Genomic DNA, 21,275 nt, shown 5'->3' with positions numbered 1-21,275 from the left:
CTGCCATTCTACCATGGCTGATTTATTATCCCTCTCAACCCCATTCTCCTGTCTACTCGTCCTTGGCCTCTTACTCTGCCAGCCATATAAACTTCTATTTTCCTCTGGATTGTCTCAGGTTCTTCTGGAGCCGGTCTCAAAATGGAGGAACATCTGGAACCACAACCTACTGGTAAGGACAAGGGTGTTGACTTGGGTGCTTGAGGGGGTAGGGGGATGTGCCAGCAAGCTCAGGGAAAATGAGAGGAGCTTCTGAATCTAAAAGGGGGAACTGCGTGTACAGGAACGCAGGAAGTTTCAGAAACGAGTGAACTTTGACCAAAGCTTCACAGGCACGTCCCTCCTCATCATTGGCAATTTCTACAGGAAGTGCTGCTTCAAGAAGGCAACTTCTTTTATTGAAGATCCCCACCATCCGGGCCACGCCATCTTCTCAGCTACCATCAGGCAGGAGATACAGAAACGTGAAGTCAAGTTCAAGTTTAATTGTCGTTCAACCATACGTGAATATAGCCGAATGAAACAGTGTTCCTCTGGGGCCAAGGTGCAAATCACATTTCCCACAGCACACAGCACGAATAGCACGTGTGGCTCTTATTTCAGAAAGCAAACACAAGGAAGAAAAAAATAAAACCCCAAGTCCTTGAGAGGCAGGATTGTACCTGCTGGTTTCCAGGGATACTGTAGAATGCTTATCACCCTGGTCACCGTATAGTTGTCTAACACACTGCGACGATGTATTAATGTTTCATGTCATCTTGCGAGATTACCCGCACTGCAAGCTGGGTCTCTGCCTGAGCGAACCAAATGGCAGCATGTTCCTGCCAGAACTTGGAGCTTGATCGCGATGGTGTTTACAGTCATGATTGTTCAATGAATGAAATCACTCCAGAATCATCTGGAGGACCTTGTAGAGTGAATTCTGCCTAATGAAATCAAGGCAGTGTATACATTTACATGTGTTAGCAATTTTCAGTGGTGTGTTGGTCGGGGGGTGACATGCAACAAAAGACATTCAACTGTTATTGAGAACAAAGAAATTATATTTAAAATAAAGTTAGAGGTTAAAGTATGGATATGGAATAAATTGTGCTTGAATACCAGTCTGTATCGAAAGTGTATGCAGCTTTATAAAAAGCGGATTAAAGTGTTTACAGTGACGGTAATAGGGGGGTGTGGAGGTAGTTTACAAGAATGATCAGACTAACTGACTCAGGGAAGAACGTTCTCAGATGGCGTGGTTTTTGCTTTATTAGTCCTTTTGAGCTATCCAGAAGGGCGTTTATACAAGTGAATTCAGTGACGGAATGACAGTCACTTGATGACGTCTGGTAAACATAACCCTCAATCTGCTTGCACCTATTCATCGGCAGGGCCTCATGTACGAAGACCCCTCGCGCTGGGCGATTACGTTACAGACCTACGTACAGCTCACGATGTTACAGCAACACACTCGGCCTCTGGTATGACACAAAAGATTTTAAAAATGCTCTTTTGACCAAGTGGTTGTGTGTAGAAGTTAATAAGAGTTAGACTGCATTTAGAAATGTACTCAGTTCCACTGAGTAAATGGATGGTGATGTTTTAAAAAAAAATATTCAAATTAAAAGATTCCTCAGATGCTGGAAATCCAGAGCAACACAACACAAAATGCTGGAGGAGCTCAGTAAGTCAGGCAGCATCCATGAAGAGGAATAAACTCTGTTTCAGGACAAAACCCTTCATCAGTACATGTTGAGGTTTCAGGCCAAGGTATCACAATGAAAAGTCTCATTCTGATATGTCTATCCATGGCCTCCTCTACTGTCAAGATGAAGCCACACTCAGGTTGGAGGAACAACACCTTATATACCAGCTCCAACCTGATGGCATGAACATTGACTTCTCTAACTTCTGTTAATGCCCCTCCTCCCCTTCTTACCCCATCCCTGATATATTTAGTTTTTTTCCCCCCTCCTTTTTCTCTCTGCCTGTTCTCCATCTCCCTCTGGTGCTCCCCTCCCCCTTTCTTTCTCCCGAAGCCTCCCGTCCCATGATCCTTTCCCTTCTCCAGCTCTGTATCACTTTTGCCAATCACCTGTCTGGCTCTCAGCTTCACCCCACCCCCTCCGGTCTTCTATCATTTTGCATTTTCCCCTCCCCCTCCTACTTTTAAATCTCTTACTATCTTTCCTTTCAGTTAGTCCTGACGAAGGGTCTTGGCCCGAAACGTCGACAGCGCTTCTCCCTATTGATGTTGCCTGGCCTGCTGTGTTCCACCATCATTTTGTGTGTGTAGCCCAAAATATTGTTTATTCCCCTCCTTAAACGCTGCCTGACCTGCTGAGCTCCTCCAGCATTGTGTGCTATTCAAATTAAAATTACCATGCGTGTTGGCAGAACTGTGGGATCTTGATGAGCAGAGAGATTTGGAGGTTAGGCATTTTAGAAAAGTGAAGATAGAACATAGAACAGTACAGCTCCTTTGGCCCATGGCCTTTTATTTTACTCCACAATTAATTTAACACTTCCCTTGTACCCAGCCTATAACCCTCCATTTTCCTTGCATTCATGTGCTTATTTAAATGTTCTTAATGTATTGTTCCACACACTCACCACTCTGTGTTTTTAAAAAAAATCTTCCCTCTGACCTCCCCCCCCCCCCCACCCTACACTTCCCTTCAACCACCTTAAATTGTGCCTCTTGTATTAGTCATTCCCACCTTGGGGAAAAGTCTCTGGCAGTCCACTCGATCTATTCCTCTTATCATCTTGTACACCTCTGTAAAGTCACTTCTCATCCTCCTTCACTCCAAAGAGGACAGCCCTAGTTCACTCGTCCTTTCTTTGTGAGAAACCTGTACGTAGGCCTCTGTTAGACCATGGATTTGCACCTTGGAAAGTTTCCAGGGCGCAAGCCTGGGCAAGGTTTTTTTTTTAACGGAAGACCGGCAGTTGCCCAAGCTGCAAGTCTCCCCTCTCCATGCCACCGATGTTGTCCAAGGGAAGGGCATGAGGATCCATACAGCTTGGCACCGGTGTCGTCGCAGAGCAATGTGTGGTTAAGTGCCTTGCTCAAAGACACAACATGTTGCCTCAGCCAAGGCTCAAACAAGTGACCTTCAGATAACTAGACGATTGCCTTAACCACTTGGCCACGTGTCAACACATCGTGAGAAACACTCTCTAATCCAAATAGCATCCTGGTAAATTTCCTCTGCACCCTCTCTAAAGTTTCCACATCCTTCCTATAATGAGGTGACCACAATATTCCAAATGTGATCTAACTAAGATTTTATCAAGCTGTAACATTACCAAGTGACTCTTAAATCCAGTCCCCTGACCGATGGAAAATTAACACGCCATACATCTTCTGAACGACCCTATCAACATGCACTGTGACTTTGAGGGATCTCTGGGCATTCCTGCATTCTCTGCTGTCCACTCTCCCTCCTGTAACATGACTCCCATTGCTTCCTCCCTCCCACCCCAGAACCGGGCTGTTCTCCACATCGCTCTGAGGAATTGGCTGGATTTCCGATCCAGGTCGGTGGCAAGGACGTGATGCCAGAGGTGGAGGATGTGCTGGAGAAGATGAAGACATTCTGCCTCTTGTATTAGCCATTTCTGCCTTTGCTTCTTGTATACCTCCGTCAAATCACCTCTCATCCTCTGTCACTCCAGAGAGAAACATTCCAGCTCATGCAACTGTTTGTAATTCTTTGTAATATTTGTCTTTAGACGCTGCCGGTCCGAATGATGGAGAGATCCATCTACAGTGCCAAGTACATCTTCGTAGAGAACCACTACCAGAGGTAAGCAGTTGTGGCCAAGAAACTTGCTCCCATCGCTCCCTTGTCACACAGGTTGACCCAGACTGACAGCCCTGTCATTACAACTGGTTGAATTGCCTGCTTATCGGATCTGATCCCAATGAAACAGGATCGTGTGCTGGCAGTAAGCTTAGCTTCTCAAGAGTGTGGAGGTTGTAGGTGTGGTGCTGGTGGGCGTGAGAGGAGAAACAGTGAGCTGGGGACACGCTGTATTAGTGATGGTCTTGTTCGAGTGGTGGGAGTTTCTCCACTCAGAGGGTGGTGCGAGTGTGGGACGAGTTGCCAGCAGCAGTGGCGGATGCAGGGTGGATTGCAGCATTTAAGAAAGGTTTGGATAAGTAGTTGGATGGGAGGGATTAGCATGGATTAGATGGGCCAAAGGGCCTGTTTCTGTGCTGCAGTGCTCGGACACGGTGGCAGCCTTGTTATTTTCACATCCTTGTGCTTGTGGAGTATAGTATGACCTAGACTGGGAGGGTTCCACGGTTGTGTAGCATCCTCTCCAAGGAGTTCCTACGTGCTCCCCATGGAATGCGTGGGTTTTCTCTGGGCACTCTGCCATTTGATTGCGGTTCATTTATTATTCCCTCTCAACCCTATTCTCCTGCCAACCTCCCATTGGGGGGGATGGGGGGCAAGGTAGCACAGCGGTCAGATCCGTGTCCATTCCCCGTCACTGTCTGTGAGCAAGTTCGTATGTTCTCCTCGCACCCACGTGGGTTTCCTCCCAGTCTAAAGACATACCGGTTAGTAGGTTAATTAGACATTGGAAATTGCCCTGTGGGTTGCTGGGTAGTGTGGCGCGTTGGGCCAAAAAGACCCGCTGTACTCTAAACAAACAAGTGGGTAAATAAATTGAAATTTGCCCAGTAACAAGGTGACACAGTTAATTGCAGGCATCTCGAGCAACAATCTGTTGGGGAGCTTAGCTGGTCGTGCAGAGTTCAAATTAAATTTATTATCAAAGTACATGTATGTCACCATATACAACCCTGAGGTTCATTTTCGTGTAGGCATTCACAGTAAATACAAGAAGCATAATAGGATCAATGAAAGACTGCAGCTAACAGGATGGACAAACAACCAACGTACAAAAAACAATAAACTGGGCAAATACAATGGAGGAGAAAAAAATAAAAATAGTAAATATAATAAGCACTAAATATCAAGAATATGAGATGAGTCTTTGAAAATGAGTCCATAGGTTGTTGAAACAGTTCAGTGATGGGGTGAGTGAAGTTGAGTGAAGTTATCCCCTCTGGTTCAAAATCCTGATGTTTGAGGGATAATAGCTGTTCCTGAACCTGGTGGTGTGGGTCCTGAGGCTCCTGTACCTCCATCCTGATGGTTGAGGGGTAATGACTGTTCCTGAACCTGGTGGTGTGGGTCCTGAGGCTTCTGTACCACCTCCCTGATGGTTGAGGGGTAATGACTGTTCCTGAACCTGGTGGTGTGGGTCCTGAGGCTCCTGTACCTCCTTCCTGATGGTTGAGGGCTAATAGCTGTTCCTGAACCTGGTGGTGTGGGTCCTGAGGCTCCTGTACCTCCTTCCTGATGGTTGAGGGGTAATGACTGTTCCTGAACCTGGTGGTGTGGGTCCTGAGGCTCCTGTACCTCCTTCCTGATGGTTGAGGGGTAATGACTGTTCCTGAACCTGGTGGTGTGGGTCCTGAGGCTCCTGTATCTCCTTCCTGATGGTTGAGGGGTAATGACTGTTCCTGAACCTGGTGGTGTGGGTCCTGAGTCTCCTGTACTACCTCCTTGATGGTTGAGGGGTAATGACTGTTCCTGAACCTGGTGGTGTGGGTCCTGAGGCTCCTGTACCACCTCCCTGATGGTTGATGGGCTAATAGCTGTTCCTGAACCTGGTGGTGTGGGTCCTGAGGCTCCTGTACCTCCTTCCTGATGGTTGAGGGCTAATAGCTGTTCCTGAACCTGGTGGTGTGGGTCCTGAGGCTCAAGTACCTCCTTCCTGATGACTGAGGGGTAATGACTGTTCCTGAACCTGGTGGTGTAGGTCCTGAGGCTCCTGTACCTCCTTTCTGATGGTTGAGGGGTAATGACTGTTCCTGAACCTGGTGGAGTGGGTCCTGAGGCTCCTGTACCTCCTTCCTGATGACTGAGAGGTAATGACTGTTCCTGAACCTGGTGGTGTGGGTCCTGAGGCTCCTGTACCTCCTTCCTGATGGTTGAGGGGTAATGACTGTTCCTGAACCTGGTGGTGTGGGTTCTGAGGCTCCTGTACCTCCTTCCTGATGGTTGAGGGGTAATGACTGTTCCTGAACATGGTGGTGTGGGTCCTGAGGCTCCTGTACCTCCTTCCTGATGGTTGAGGCGTAATGACTGTTCCTGAACATGGTGGTGTGGGTCCTGAGGCTCCTGTACTACCTCCTTGATGGTTGAGGGGTAATGACTGTTCCTGAACCTGGTGGTGTGGGTCCTGAGGCTCCTGTACCACCTCCCTGATGGTTGAGGGGTAATGACTGTTCCTGAACCTGGTGGTGTGGGTCCTGAGGCTCCTGTACCTCCTTCCTGATGGTTGAGGGCTAATAGCTGTTCCTGAACCTGGTGGTGTGGGTCCTGAGGCTCCTGTACCTCCTTCCTGATGTTTGAGTGGTAATGACTGTTCCTGAACCTGGTGGTGTGGGTCCTGAGGCTCCTGTACCTCCTTCCTGATGGTTGAGGGCTAATAGCTGTTCCTGAACCTGGTGGTGTGGGTCCTGAGGCTCCTGTACCTCCTTCCTGATGGTTGAGGGCTAATAGCTGTTCCTGAACCTGGTGGTGTGGGTCCTGAGGCTCCTGTACCACCTCCCTGATGGTTGATGGGCTAATAGCTGTTCCTGAACCTGGTGGTGTGGGTCCTGAGGCTCCTGTACCTCCTTCCTGATGGTTGAGGGCTAATAGCTGTTCCTGAACCTGGTGGTGTGGGTCCTGAGGCTCCTGTACCTCCTTCCTGATGACTGAGGGGTAATGACTGTTCCTGAACCTGGTGGTGTAGGTCCTGAGGCTCCTGTACCTCCTTCCTGATGGTTGAGGGGTAATGACTGTTCCCGAACCTGGTGGTGTGGGTCCTGAGGCTCCTGTACCACCTCCCTGATGACTGAGGGGTAATGACTGTTCCTGAACCTGGTGGAGTGGGTCCTGAGGCTCCTGTACCTCCTTCCTGATGACTGAGGGGTAATGACTGTTCCTGAACCTGGTGGTGTGGGTCCTGAGGCTCCTGTACCTCCTTCCTGATGGTTGAGGGGTAATGACTGTTCCCGAACCTGGTGGTGTGGGTCCTGAGGCTCCTGTACCTCCTTCCTGATGGTTGAGGCTAATAACTGTTCCCGAACCTGGTGGTGTGGGTCCTGAGGTTCCTGTACCTCCTTCCTGATGGTTGAGGCTAATAACTGTTCCTGAACCTGGTGGTGTGGGTCCTGAGGCTCCTGTACCTCCTTCCTGATGGTTGAGGCTAATAACTGTTCCTGAACCTGGTGGTGTGGGTCCTGAGGCTCCTGTACCTCCTTCCTGATGGTTGAGGGGTAATGACTGTTCCCGAACCTGGTGGTGTGGGTCCTGAGGCTCCTGTACCACCTTCCTGATGGTTGAGGGGTAATGACTGTTCCCGAATCTGGTGGTGTGGGTCCTGAGGCTCCTGTACCACCTTGCTGATGCAGCACAAGAAGAGAGCATGGCTGAGCACAGCTCTTGTATGTGAGTTTTGTCTATCTACTCTTATCTGTGCATCTCATAACTTTGTGAAAGCCAGTTTGGTACTGTATCTAAGGAAAGGTGTGCTGGACTTGGAGATAGTTCTGTGGAGGTTTACAAGAATGAACTAAAAGGGTTAACGTATGAGGGATGTCTGACATCTGGGCTTATACCAAATGGAGTTCAGATACAAGAACTGATCTCATTGAAATCTACCCATTACTGAAAGGCCTGGATAGAGTGGACATGGACATGGTGGGGATGTTTCTGTTGGAGGGAGAGTCTAGGATTAGAGGGCACAACCTCAGAATAATGGAACATTTGAGATGCAAGTTTGTTTCCAGTTTATCGATCATGCGTACATTCAAGTGTCATTTGCGTTAACAACCAACACGTACGAGGGTGTGCTGGGGGCAGCCTGCAAGTGCCTTCACACTTCCAGCACCAACATATCCTGAATCGGAATCATCTTCACTCTCCTCAGCTCCATAATGCCCGCTGTGGATTACGCAGTGCTGACCGAGTGGTTTGATTGGATCGTGGGGAACACCAACGTTTCAGTCGATCTCATTGGTAAGAGTGACCGATGAAGGGGATGAGGAGGGCTGGACGGTAACTGGAGAATGGTTTAATGATTGCGTAAAATTGGTAAACGCCAGGAACTGGCAAGAAAAACTGAAAGTTTCAGGGCTGTGGGCTTATAGCACCTGTCCCACACATGTGCAGGAGATGCATTGTGTGTCCTTTCCCCTTTGACCTTCCTGCCATCAGGGTCATAGGCAAAGTTCAAAGTAAATTTACTATCAAAGTCCGTACAGGTTACCACATACTACTGTGTGATTATTGAGTGACTTACTGAGATGCAGTACGCAACCCCTGATTTAACCCTAACCTAATCACGGGGCTATAAGACACAGGAACAGAATTAGGCCATTCAGCCCATCGAGTCTGCTCTGCCATTCCATCAAGGCCAATCCCAGATCCCACTCAACCCCATACACCTGCCTTGTCACCACATCCTTTGATGTCCTGACTGATCAGGAGACGATCAACTTCCGCCTCAAGTATACCCACGGACTCGGCCTCCACCATAGTCTGTGACAGAGCATTTCACAGATTCAGTACCCTCTAGCTAAAAAAATAAATCCCTCCTTAGCCCTGTTCTAAAAGGTTGCCCCCCCCCCCCCCCCCCAGGACAGTTTACGTTGACCAATTAACCTATCAACTGTTACAGTCTTGGGCTGTGGGAGGAAACCAGAGCACTTGGAGGAAACCCACACAGTCACAGGGAGAACGTACAAACTCCTTCTGGACAGTGGAGAGAATTGAACTCGGATTCTGGTACTGTAAGGCGTTGTGCCAACCACCAAGTTACCATGCCGACCCTTCCTTGAAAATAAATACAATAGACGCAATAAATAAAACTACACATAAACAGACAAAAATTGACAAACCATCAGAGAAGTCTTCTGGTCCAGTGCACTGCGTTCTGTGCAGTGGCTGAACCAATCACTGACTGAGAGTGCTTTCCCAAGGTCACCCTGTGTCCCTGCTGCTCATCAGATTAATTCTCCATCCTGCCCTGTGTCTAACCTCCTGACTGAGCATGACGTACGGCTGAGGAAAGGTACCTCCGCTTCCTTCTGGGCAAGGCACGGCCTTCCAGACACAATTCCCCCAGGTAACCTGCTCTCTCTATATTGGCTCTGATCTAGACATCTGTGACTCTTTGTTCCAACTTAAGTGCCTCATATCATAGACCTCTCATCCTCTTATTTGCCCCTCTCCTTCCTCCTCCTCCCTCATGCATACTATATATCTTGCCCTCTATATCCAAGACCTCCTGTAATCCAGAAAGTTAGGCTGTTAAATCAGCTTCTGAGTCAAACTGTGCTGCACTGTTGCTGGTGGTGGGGCTGGGAGGTGTATTTGGAGGCACCTGGGTGAGTAACAGTGCATTTGTAGATGGTGCACACTGTGTGGTGGTCTCAGCTCAGCGTATCATAAGCACCCTTCTTCCCCCCCCCCCCCCCCCCCATCGAGAGCATCTGCAGGAGTCACTGTCCCAGGTAGGAACCATCTGTTACCCCCACCACACGGGCTACACCATCTTCTCATGGTAGCAGTCCCACGACACCCGGTTCATCAACGGCTACAGCCAATAGCTATTGACGGAGAAATTGATCTAGTGTACGCTGATGCATTCTTTTGATTGTAAATGAACAAAATCAGCGCAGACACCTAGTATGGATAATGGACTGCCCTTATGCAATGCTTTTGACGATTGCATCCTCCAAATCTTCATTTTCATTGTAACATTCAGGATGATTGTTGGTACCTTCAAATTCTTCATACAAGCCTCATCAGTACAGTTCAGCAACAGGATAATCACTTTGTACTAAAATGGACTTTATTCTTTTTCTTTTATCTGTGCTCTTTCTTGTTTTAAAAATGCATATAATTCATGTCTACGCCCATACAAAGTGTTTATTACTTCCTGTTACACTGCTGGTGTTCAGGGCTGTAATGAAAATCCTCTATCCCTGGCAGTGTTCACGGCTTCCTTCTTCATGTCAGTGGCTTCCTTTTCATTTTCACGCGAGTCCTGGGTGGAGACTCAGGAAAACCGTCACACTCCGATGTAGAAGGATGCTACTGTTTTACCAGTCAGGGTTGAGGATGGTTAGGCCTCGGGTGAAACCCGGAATCTGACCTCTATCCTTTGACCTGTTTGGCATGGGTGTCCCTACCGACTATAAAACCCCGACTCCAGCTAGTATAGCTCTCCGGGTCATTGAGGCACGTGAACCACAACAAGGTCGTGGTCCTCTTGGAGGGCAAAGTAGTCAGTAGTGTTGCTAAACTCCAGTGATGAGGGTTCTACCGGTTAATTGAAGATCAGAATGGTTGTAGGGGAGCAGCTGTTTCTGAACCGAGTGGTGTGGACCTCCGACCCGATGGCGGCTGTGAGAAGATGGTGTGGATAATGGACGCTGCCTTCCTGCGGCAGTGGCACCTGTAGATACTGCCGATGGTGGGGGAGTGACGTGCCCGTGATCTATTGGGCAGAGGATGGGACGTGTGGGGGTTAGCGAAAGGCAGTGGGTTCCTTTGTGATGAGAGCCTAATACATATTGATATTCCTCTCAGTGTATCTGCAGACCACGCCCGAGACCTGCTACCAGAGACTGAAAGCCAGGTGTCGGAGCGAGGAGAAGATCATTCCTTTGGTGAGAAGAATTGTAAACGGGGATTAAATGGGGCTGGGGAGGGAGACCGAAGATAAAGATTAAAAGAGATTAGCTTAATTTGTCACATGTCTATTGAAACACACTGTGAAATATGTTATTTGCATCAAATCAAATCAGCGAGAATTGTGCTGGGCAGCTTTGCAAGTTTGACCACACTTCCAGTGCCAACATAGCATTCCCATAATGTACTAACTCTAAGCTGTACATCTTTGGAAAGCGAGAGGAAACCGGAGCACCCGGATGAAACCCATGCAGTCATGGGGAGAACGTACAAAGTCCTTGCAGAGAGCAGTGGAATAGAACCCAGTGTTACAGCTGGCATGCTGTAAAGCACTGTGCTAACCTCTATGGTGGGCTGGTTGGGGCAGATGACGAAAGACATTGGGGAGCATTGAACAGCGGAAATCCTGGAGCGAAGGAATGAGATATCAATCATACAGTCCTTCTCTTTCCAAGCATCTGTACTTCCAAACCAAAGACAGGTGGCAGTGGCTAGCTTAACTCTTTACAGTGCCAGAGACCCAGGTTCAAATCCTGCTGCTGTCTGTATGGAGTTTGTACGTTCTTCTCGTGATCGCGTGGGTTGCCGGTGAGCGCTCTGGTTTTCCCCCACATTCCAAAGGCGTAGGGTTTAGGGTCAGTAAGTGGTGGACCTGTTAAGTTGGTGTTGGAAATACTGTGACACTTACAAGCTGATCCCCCAGCACATTTTCAGACTGTGTTGGTCATTGATGCAAGTGACACGTTGCACTCAGTGTTTCAATGTTTCAGGAGAAGCTGCAGAGATGAACACAGCCAATGTAGATTGAATGGAAACCTCGGTGGGTGGAGACATTCTTGAAACAACATAGAATTAGTATAACCATGGACAATACAGCATAGATACAGGTCCTTTGGCTCAACTAGCCCTCGCTAGTCCCAGTGTCCTGCGTTCGGCCCATATCCCTCTGGGACAGTACCGCAGCAAAAACTCATCACATCTCAAACTGTTAAACATCTTAAAGTATTTTAATGATTAGCTTTATTTGTCATGGGTACATGGAAACATAGAGAGTAATGCATCGTCTGCGTCAATGACCAACACAGTCTGAGGATTGTGCTGGGACGGCAGCCTATAATTGCCATGGTGCTTGCAGCACCAAAGTTGCATGGCCACAGCTCGCTAACCTGAATCTGTAGGTATTTAGGATGTGGGAGTCACAGGGAGAGTGACAAACTCATTACAGACACAGCTGGAGTTGAACCTGGATCGCTGGTGCTGTAGCTTGTCACACTGACTACGAAACTACATGGGGTTGAAGGGGGCATCATTGGAAAGGGAGAGGAAATTTGTCATAACTGCCAATGCTCCCTCTAATATATTTTTTTTATCAGCTACACAGACTAACCATTGCTCTGAGCGGGAAATTTTTACATGACCTGAAAACTGCGTGACGCTTCAAATGTTTTTGTTTGTAATATACATACTAAGGCTGCGTCCGCACTAGACTGGATAATTTTGAAAACGCCAGTTTCGCGTAAAAACGATCGGCGTCCGCACTAGGTGTTTTTAAAAATATCTCTGTCCACATTAAAATGGATATTTAGGTGAATCTCCTCCTCTTGGACATGTGCAGGACACACCTACAGAAAACAACCGAAGAGGAAGTGGTTTACTATTTCCGTTTCCACTGCGGCATTGTTCTGTTGGGTTCATGAAAACAATGAAATTCCACTCTGCTGCCACCATCTGTTCTGGCACGTCATGACAGTGTTTTTAGATTTCTCCAGTTACCCCGTCCACACTGCTCTGCCCAAGCGGCGTTTTCAAAATTACACACTCTGGAGAGTGTTTCTGAAAATCTCCGTTTTCGGGGGGACGAAAACGCCGTTTTAGTGCGGACGGAAGTTAAAAACGAAGAGAAAAAGCTTCAGTTACGGATTTATCCGGTGTCGTGTGGATGTAGCCTAAGAATTATAAGAATGAAAATTGAAAAATTGCATTCTTTTGATTTTATTAATTGAAAGGTCTAATGTAATATAGTAAAACAAAGAAAATCTTTAATGTTTTGTAAAGTTTTAGACTTGGACGACATCAGTGTTCAATGGGCCAACGTTTTATTAATAGTGAGCTACTGACTTTCATTGTGTTTGTTGTTACAATTTGTAACTTGAAACACTGACAATATAAATACATTGAAGCTCTAAAATACTTAAAAGTAAAAATTTGTTTAGAAAATTTATGGATTATACTCAATAACACAATTACAGGGTATTCCACAATTAATTTAGATTTCAAAATTATATTAATGTTATAAAAGAAAATTCCAATTGCGCGGCAATAAAGGCTACGTGTGTGGGAGCATTTCCGTTACTGTGCGGTTGGGCACCGATACAGCTTAGAGGAATGGTGTTCATTGCATAAATGTCACTCACCACTGCCTCTGTTCCTTCTGTAGGACTATCTGAGAAGACTCCATCAGCTTTATGAAGACTGGCTGGTCAAACAGACTTCATTCAAAGTCCCTGCGCCTGTGTTGGTAAGTGACCCTAAGGCAGATCTCACTGGCACAGTGAAGTCAGCTTGTCACACAGGTTGTAGGGATGATGATGGGTGTTGGCTGTAGGAGCCTGGAGCTGGGAGAATTCGAGATATTATGATGTCTTTTAACTTTTAATATCAAAAGGCCTGGATTGTGTTGATGTGGAGGATGTTTCCAAAGTTCAGAGTGTTTATTTGTCAAAACCATAAGATAAAGCAGCAGAATTAGGCCATTTGGCACATCAGGTCTACTTCACCATTTCATCATGGCTGATCAAAACAGAAATAAATCAAAGCATGCAACAGAGATGATAGAAAGGACAGGCAGGAGATGAGGCCTAATCACAGCCAGTGGCATGAGTTACAGGGCAATAGAGGTGTGGTGCAGTTAAAACAGAAAGCAACAAATACTGGACTGCAAGTGTTGTATTTGAATGAACGCAGCATAAGAAATAAAATGGTCAATCTTGAAATTCAGCTACAGATTGGAAAATATGACGTTGTGGCCATCTCTGAAACTTGGCTAAAGGATGGCTGCCATTGGGAGCTGAACATCCAAGGATATACAGTGTATCGGAAAGATAGGTTAGTAGGCAGAGGGGGTGGTGGCCCTGTGTATAAGAAATAATATTAAATCATTGGAAAGAGATGACATAGGATTGGAAGGTGTAGAGTCTCTATGGGTTGAGTTAAGAAATGACAAAGGTAAAAGGATCCTAATGGCAGTTGTATACAGGCCTCCATACAGCAGCCGGGATGTGGATTACAGATTACAACAGGAGATAGAAAAGGCATGTCAAATGGGCAATGTCATGATGATTGTTGGGGATTTTAACATGAAAGTGGATTGGGAAGACCAGGCTGGTACTAGACCTCAAGGAAGGCGAATGCAGTGTTGGCATTCATTGCTAGAGATATAGAATATAAGAGCAGGGATGTGATGTTGAGGCTCTATAAGGCACTCGTGAGACCACACTTGGAGTATTGTGTGCAGTTTTGGGCTCCTTAATTTAGAAAGGATATGCTGACGCTGGAGAGGGTTCAGAGTAGATTCGCAAGAATGATTCCAGGAATGAAAGAGTTACTGTATGAGGAATATGAGAGGGGATAGCGAGAGGAAGAATAAAGGACAGGTGGGGACTACACGGTTCCGGAATATTAAGTGTGTAGTAGAGGAAGGTGGGGCGGAACAAGTGATAAGGAGGACTCGTGTACAGAGGGATGGTCTGACGGAACATGGAGTTAAATGTGTTGAAAGAATAAGTAAATTTAGGAAGGACAACAAAATTCTAGGGGCGTATAGCCCGATGGGAGTTCGGGGAGCTGGGTTAAGCACAATAGGCAGCGATTCAAACAGAGAGAGGAGAAATGGGCTAAAAATTCTATATCTGAATGCACGGAGTGTCAGAAATAAGGCGGATGAGCTTGAAGCTCAGGTGCGAATGGGTAAACTATGATGTTGGGATAACGGAGACATGGCTGCAGGGAGATCAGACCTGGGAAATGAATGTACAAGGGTATACGTGCTATCGTAGGGACAGAAATGTGGGCAGAGGGGTGGGGTGGCCCTGGTGGTGAGGAATGAGATTCAGTCCTTTGCAAGGGGGGACATAGGGTCAGGAGAAGTAGAGTCTGTGTGGATAGAACTGAGGAACAGTAAGGGCAAAAGGACCCAAATGGGTGTTGTCTACAGGCCACCAAACAGTAGCATGGATATTGGGTGCAAGTTGAATAGGGAGTTAACATTGGCATGTGGCAAAGGTAATGTCGCAGTAGTTATGGGGGATTTCAACATGCAGGTGAACTGGGAGAATCAAGTTGGTGCTGGACCACAGGATAGGGAGTTTGTAGAGTGCCTACGGGATGTATTCTTGGAACAGCTTGTACGAGAGCCGACCAGGGACAAGACTATTCTGGATTTAGTGTTTATGTAATGAACAGGATTTGATAAGCGATCTCGCAGTAAAGGAGCCATTAGGAGGTAGTGATCACAATATGATAAGCTTTTATCTGCAATTTGAGAAGGATAAGGGCAGCTCGGAGGTGTCAGTGTTGCAGATGAACAGGGGAAACTATGGAGCCATGAGGGAGGAGCTGGCCAAAGTTGACTGGACGGATAGCCTAGCAGAAAAGACAGTGGAACAGCAATGGCAGGTATTCTTGGGAATAATGCACAAGGTGCAAAATCAGTTTATCCCCCAGAGAAGGAAGGATTCAAAGGGGGGAAAGGGGCCACAGTGGTTGACAAAGGAAGTCAGAGATTGCATAGCATTAAAAGAAAAGGAAATATGACAGAGCTAAGGTGAGTGGGAGGACAGATGATTGGGAAGTGTTTAAGGAACAACAGAACTTAACTAAAAAGTCAATACGAGGAGAAAAAATGAGGTACGAATGCAAGCTAGCCAGGAATATAAAGGAAGATAGCAAAAGCTTTTTTAGGTATGTGAAGAGAAAGAAGATAGTTAAGAACAACGTTGGGCCCTTGAAAAATGAATTGGGTGAAATTGTTATGGGAAACAGAGAAATGGCAGAAGAATTTAATGAGTACTTTAGATCTGTTTTCACTAAGGAAGACACAAGCAATCTCCCAGATGTATGGATGGGCCAAGGACATAGGGTAACAGAGGAAATGAAACAGATTGACATTCGGAAGGAAATGGTGATGAGAAGACTGATGGGACTGAAGGCTGACAAATCCCCAGGTCCAGATGGTCTGCACCCTAGGGTACTAAAGGAGGTGGCCCTGGAAATTGCGGATGCATTGGTAATCATTTTCAAATGTTCCTTAGATTCAGGATCAGTCCCTGAGGATTGGAGAACGGCTAATGTTATCCCACTTTTTAAGAAAGGAGGGAGGGAGAAAACAGAGAACTATCGACCTGTCAGCCTGACATCGGTGGTGGGAAAGATGCTAGAGTCCATTATTAAGAATGAAATAGTGGCATATCTAGATAGCAGTGATAGGATTGGGCCGAGCCAGCATGGATTTACCAAGGGTAAATCATGCTTGACTAATCTGTTGGAGTTTTTCGAGGATGCAACCAGGAAGTTAGACGGGGGAGATCCAGTGGATATAGTGTACCTCGATTTTCAGAAGGCATTTGATAAGGTCCCACATAGAAGATTGGTGGGTAAAATCAAAGCTCAGGGCATCGGGGGGAAGGCATTGACATGGATAGAAAACTGGTTGGCAGATAGAAAGCAAAGGGTAGCGGTGAATGGGTGTTTCTCGGAATGGCAGGTGGTGACTAGTGGGGTGCCACAGGGCTCGGTATTGGGACCACAGCTGTTTACCATTTACGTCAACGATTTGGATGAAGGCATAGAAAATAACATCAGCAAATTTGCTGATGATACTAAGCTGGGTGGCAGCGTGACATGTGATGAGGATGTTAGGAGAATTCAGGGTGACTTGGATAGGCTGGGTGAGTGGGCAGATACTTGGCAGATGGCGTTTAATGTGAGTAAGTGTGAGGTTATCCACTTTGGGAGTAAGAACAGGAAGGCAGATTATTATCTGAACGGTGTAGAGTTGGGTAAGGGAGAAATACAAAGAGATCTAGGAGTCCTTGTTCATCAGTCACTGAAGGTGAATGAGCAAGTGCAGCAGGCAGTGAAGAAGGCTAATGGAATGTTGGCCTTTATTACAAAGGGAATTGAGTACAAGAGCAAGGAAATCCTCTTGCATTTGTACAGAGCCCTGGTGAGACCACACCTGGAGTATTGTGTACAGTTTTGGTCTCCAGGGTTAAGGAAGGACATCCTGGCTGTAGAGGAAGTGCAGCGTAGATTCACGAGGTTAATTCCTGGGATGTCTGGACTGTCTTACGCAGAGAGGTTAGAGAGACTGGGCTTGTACGCGCTGGAATTGAGATTGAGAGGGGATCTGATTGCAACATAAGATTATTAAGGGATTGGACAAGATAGAGGCAGGAAATATGTTCCAGATGCTGGGAGAGTCCAGTACCAGAGGGCATGGTTTGAGAATAAGGGGTAGGTCATTTAGGACAGAGTTAAGGAAAAACTTCTTCTCCCAGAGTGTTGTGGGGGTCTGGAATGCACTGCCTTGGAAGGTAGTGGAGGCCAATTCTCTGGATGCTTTCAAGAAGGAGCTAGATAGGTATCTTATGCATAGGGGAATCAAGGAATATGGGGACAAGGCAGGAACTGGGTATTGATAGTAATTGATCAGCCATGATCTCAAAATGGCAGTGCAGGCTCGAAGGGCCGAATGGTCTACTTCTGCACCTATTGTCTATTGAATGTCTGGCAGATCTTGGGCTGTATTCCCTGGAGTTCAAGAGAATGAGGATCTCATAGAAACATTCTGTACGTTAAGAGGCCTGAACAGATTAGATATGGCAAAGTTATTTCCCATGGCAGGGGAGTCTAGGACAAGAGGGCACAACTTCAGGATTGAAGGATGTCCATTTAGAATGGAGATGCGGAGAAATTACTTTAATCAGAGGGTGGCAAATCTGTGGACTTTGTTGCCACGAGCAGCTGTGGAGGCTAAGTCATTGATATGTTTAAGGCAGAGATAGATAGGTTATTGATTAGCCAGGGCATCAAAGGGTATGGGGTGAAAGCAGGAGATTGGGGATGACTGGATGAAGTGAATTGAATGATTGAATGGTGGAGCAGACTCAATGGGCTGAATGGCCCACTTATGCTCCTATATCTTATGGTCTTATGATCTACTTTTCCTTTCAGCCGCAATCTCCTGCCTTCTCCTGTATCCCTTCATGCCCTGAAAAATCAAGAATTAACCTCTGCCTTTAAGTATATCCAGTGACTTGGCTTCCACAGCCACCTGTGGCAACGAATTCCACAGATTCACCACCCTCTGGCTAAAGAATTTCCTCCACATCTCCATTCTAAAAGGACGCCACATATTCTGAGGCTGTCTTGTCTTAAACTCCCTCACCTTGGGGAACATCTGCTCCACATCCATTCTGCTGAGTGTATGTGTCCCCATACTCTGCCTGAGGTTTGTTTCTTGCAGGCTTTACAGGAAAATAAAGAAATGCAATAGAACTTATGAAAAACTATGAATAACAAAAACTGAGAAACAAATACGCAGAAGAATACAAATCCTGTCAATAATTTTAAAAAAGTGAATACCAGGTTGCGGAGACCCTGAAAGTGAGTCTGTAAGTTGTGGAATCAGTTCAGAATTGAGGTGAGTGAAGTTATCCACAGTGGTTCAGGAGCCTAATGGTTGTAGGGTAAACATCAGTGGGGAAGTTTAGGACCGGAGGGGACAGTTTCAGAATAAATGGACATCCCTTTAGATCAGAGGTGAGGAATTTTAGCCAGAGGACAGCGAATTTGTGGTATTCATTCTCACAGACGTTTGAGTGTGTTTAAGGAAGGGATTGATGGGTCCCAATGAAAGGTCTCGGCCTGAAACCTTAACTGTTCATTCCTCTCCACAGATGCTGCCTGACCTGCTGGGTTCGTCCAGCATTTAGTGTGGGTTGCTCTGGATTTCCAGCATCTGCAGAATCCCTTGTGTTTATTGCTAGCTTCTTGATGTGTAAAGAGAGTGAAGGATTACAGGCTGAAGTCAGGACCACAGGGTTGAAAAAAAATTCAGCCACAATTGAGTGCAGAGCAGATTCGATGGGCCAGTTGGCCTAATGCTGCTAAGGGGTTAAGGGTTATAGAGCATAGGAAGGGTGAATGAGGTTGGGAGAAGAAAAATCAGCCCTGACCTAATGCAGAGCAGACTCAGTCGTCCCAGTTCTACTTGTCTTACTGTCTTAGTTCTCTGTCCTAGGTGATCCCTGCAGACCAGGACCTCGAGGAGATGCTGGAGCAGTACAAGGCACACAGGGAGCACATCCTTTATCCCAATTCCACCATCCTTCAGAAACCGAACTTAACAAGAGGGCTGAAGCCAGCGACTCAATAGTGTGCATTCTGTGATGGAAGGCAGACAGCCTGGGTGGATATTTGGATTACAAACTGAAAAACTGATTGCTGTCAATAACTCAGAACCATTGGTGGTACCGCGTTGAACTTGACACTAGATCATGCTGCGTTCTCTGATTTGCTTTGTTATTGTTCATATCAGGTGTGACCCACCCCACCCCCTTCCCCTTCTCTCACCCTGTCAGTGGGTCCTTCTTTTCAAGGCGCAACCCGCAAGTAAACAAGCCACTGGGTTTTGGGGAGACGAAAGACAGCAGATGCTGGAGTGCGTGTCAGGGAAGTCTGGAGACCAGTCAACAGTTCCCCTTCCCTCTGCAGGCACTGCTTGATCTCTGAGTTCTCCCAGCAGATTGCTTGTTGCAGTCACTTCTGAAGCTCACAATTATGACAGGGCCAATGAAAGGTCAGGAATTTTTATAGAGGAAACACCAAAACAAATTTAGTTTCTGGTGCAACAGTGCTCTAGACCTGTGTCTCTTTCTGCTTACTACAAGGTGATGATCTCACTACTGTTTCGGTATTGTGTCAGAGTCTGACCCAGGTTAAATGAGACCAGATTTCTTATCCTTATCCCTCCAGCCTGCTCTTGATCCCTCCACCTTCGTGAGCCTGCCTAAAAACCCCATATCACCACCATCTTGTCTGTTTTCACCACTGCTCCTGATAGTCTGTTCCAAACACCCACCGCTCTCAGAGAGAAACTAAAAATCTTCCACACTTCCTCTTTAAACTTAGCCGCTCACCTTAACTCCATACAGCCCAGTATTCTGACCTAAGTAAAAGGCTGTAGGAACATGTATAAACTTTTACTTTAACTTCTCGACTTCACTGTTAGAGTTGAGGCTACACTACCATCTCTCCCTTGTGACAGTCTGAGCCAAAGGATGAAGCCATCCATTGGTCAGGGTTATTTGTGATTGTTGCATACTAGCTGTCTAACGTGATACACAAGCCAGAGCTGTGTAATTCAGAGAGCCCATGTAGCAAGCTCCCCCTCTCCCGTGTAGCTGATGAATCCAAAGGAACGGCAGAGACTGATACAGTTTAGTACCAGCACCATCACAGGAGTTGCCAGTCAGCGTTGAACTCAATGTAAGACTGTCTTAGGGACTCCAGCTCCTGATTTTTTTCCTTGGGGTTTACTCCCAAAGCCTTCCCTGTGAGTAGGTGCAACCGAAAGGCAGCGGAGGTTTAAGATGAGAGTTCCAGATGAGCTGCCAACCGTGGCTGATGAACCCCATCTGCCCGAAGCGACTGGTTTTAAGGTGCCAGCACTGCACCTTTGTCCTTTCTCCAGTAGAAACGGTTCTGCCAGATTTAGTAGCTAAAGCCACATGTGAAGGTTAGGAACTACAATTTGAGACGAGCATCATTGGGAGCATTTAATGGGTAGTGGGAGTTACCTCCACTATCTTCCCTGCTATGATGGCCATGAAGGATGATGGAATAGTATACTTTTAATTTATTATATTGTTGTAATTAAGTTCCATTCCATTTAAAGTGACGAAAGATTTAACACTGAGCATTCCTCACTCTCGGTTCTGTCTTTTCTGTTGTTTGTCAAATTTATCCCATTTATCTGTACTGTTTTTGTTGATGGTCTATCGTGTAAACAAAATGGTGCTTGAAACATCGGGAATTTATAATTCCTTCTCTGTAATTTAAAATATTGGCACAGTATTGAAGCAGCCACTGAGCATTCCCAAAGGCTTTGGGGATGAATTCAGGTGGTTTGGCGTCCCGGTGAGTGCCATAATTTCAATGGATTGTCAAAATCTTCACAGGGTCAGTAAAAGAATGTTTATTAACCTCTCTTTTTCTTGTGTTTTGTAAAGATAAATATCAGCTTCATTTGTCACAAATCAGAACATCACAACATTGAGTGAAACGTGTTTGTGTCAATCCAAATCAGCAAGGATTGTTCTGAGCAGCCCACAAGTGTCTCCATAAGACTGTAAGACACAGGAACAGAATTAGGCCATTCAGCCCATCGAGCTTGCTCTGCTATTCCATCATGGCTGATCCCAGATCTCACTCAACTCCATTCACCTGCCTTCTCAT

The 21,275-nt window shown here is 46.4% G+C and overlaps 1 protein-coding gene across 2 annotated transcripts in view; it reads left to right on the top strand.

Annotated features, from left to right (window-relative positions):
- Window positions 1–21,022, top strand: part of tk2 (thymidine kinase 2) — a 36,622-nt gene extending 15,600 nt beyond the window's left edge. For both annotated transcript variants that reach the window (XM_073070427.1, XM_073070428.1), the window contains 7 exons: window positions 119–172; window positions 1,374–1,463; window positions 3,721–3,794; window positions 7,990–8,078; window positions 10,656–10,735; window positions 13,195–13,275; window positions 19,060–21,022. In XM_073070427.1, the coding sequence (XP_072926528.1) occupies window positions 119–172; window positions 1,374–1,463; window positions 3,721–3,794; window positions 7,990–8,078; window positions 10,656–10,735; window positions 13,195–13,275; window positions 19,060–19,194 (603 nt within the window). In that variant the 3' untranslated portion in view covers window positions 19,195–21,022. The remainder of the gene's footprint in view (window positions 1–118; window positions 173–1,373; window positions 1,464–3,720; window positions 3,795–7,989; window positions 8,079–10,655; window positions 10,736–13,194; window positions 13,276–19,059) is intronic.
- The last annotated feature ends 253 nt before the right edge of the window (window positions 21,023–21,275 follow it).

This window comes from Hemitrygon akajei, chromosome 17, assembly GCF_048418815.1.
Source record: "Hemitrygon akajei chromosome 17, sHemAka1.3, whole genome shotgun sequence".
Lineage (NCBI taxonomy): Eukaryota > Metazoa > Chordata > Chondrichthyes > Myliobatiformes > Dasyatidae > Hemitrygon > Hemitrygon akajei.
The sequence above is the reverse complement of the archived record's forward strand: the minus strand, read 5'-3'. Positions and strand labels throughout refer to the sequence as shown.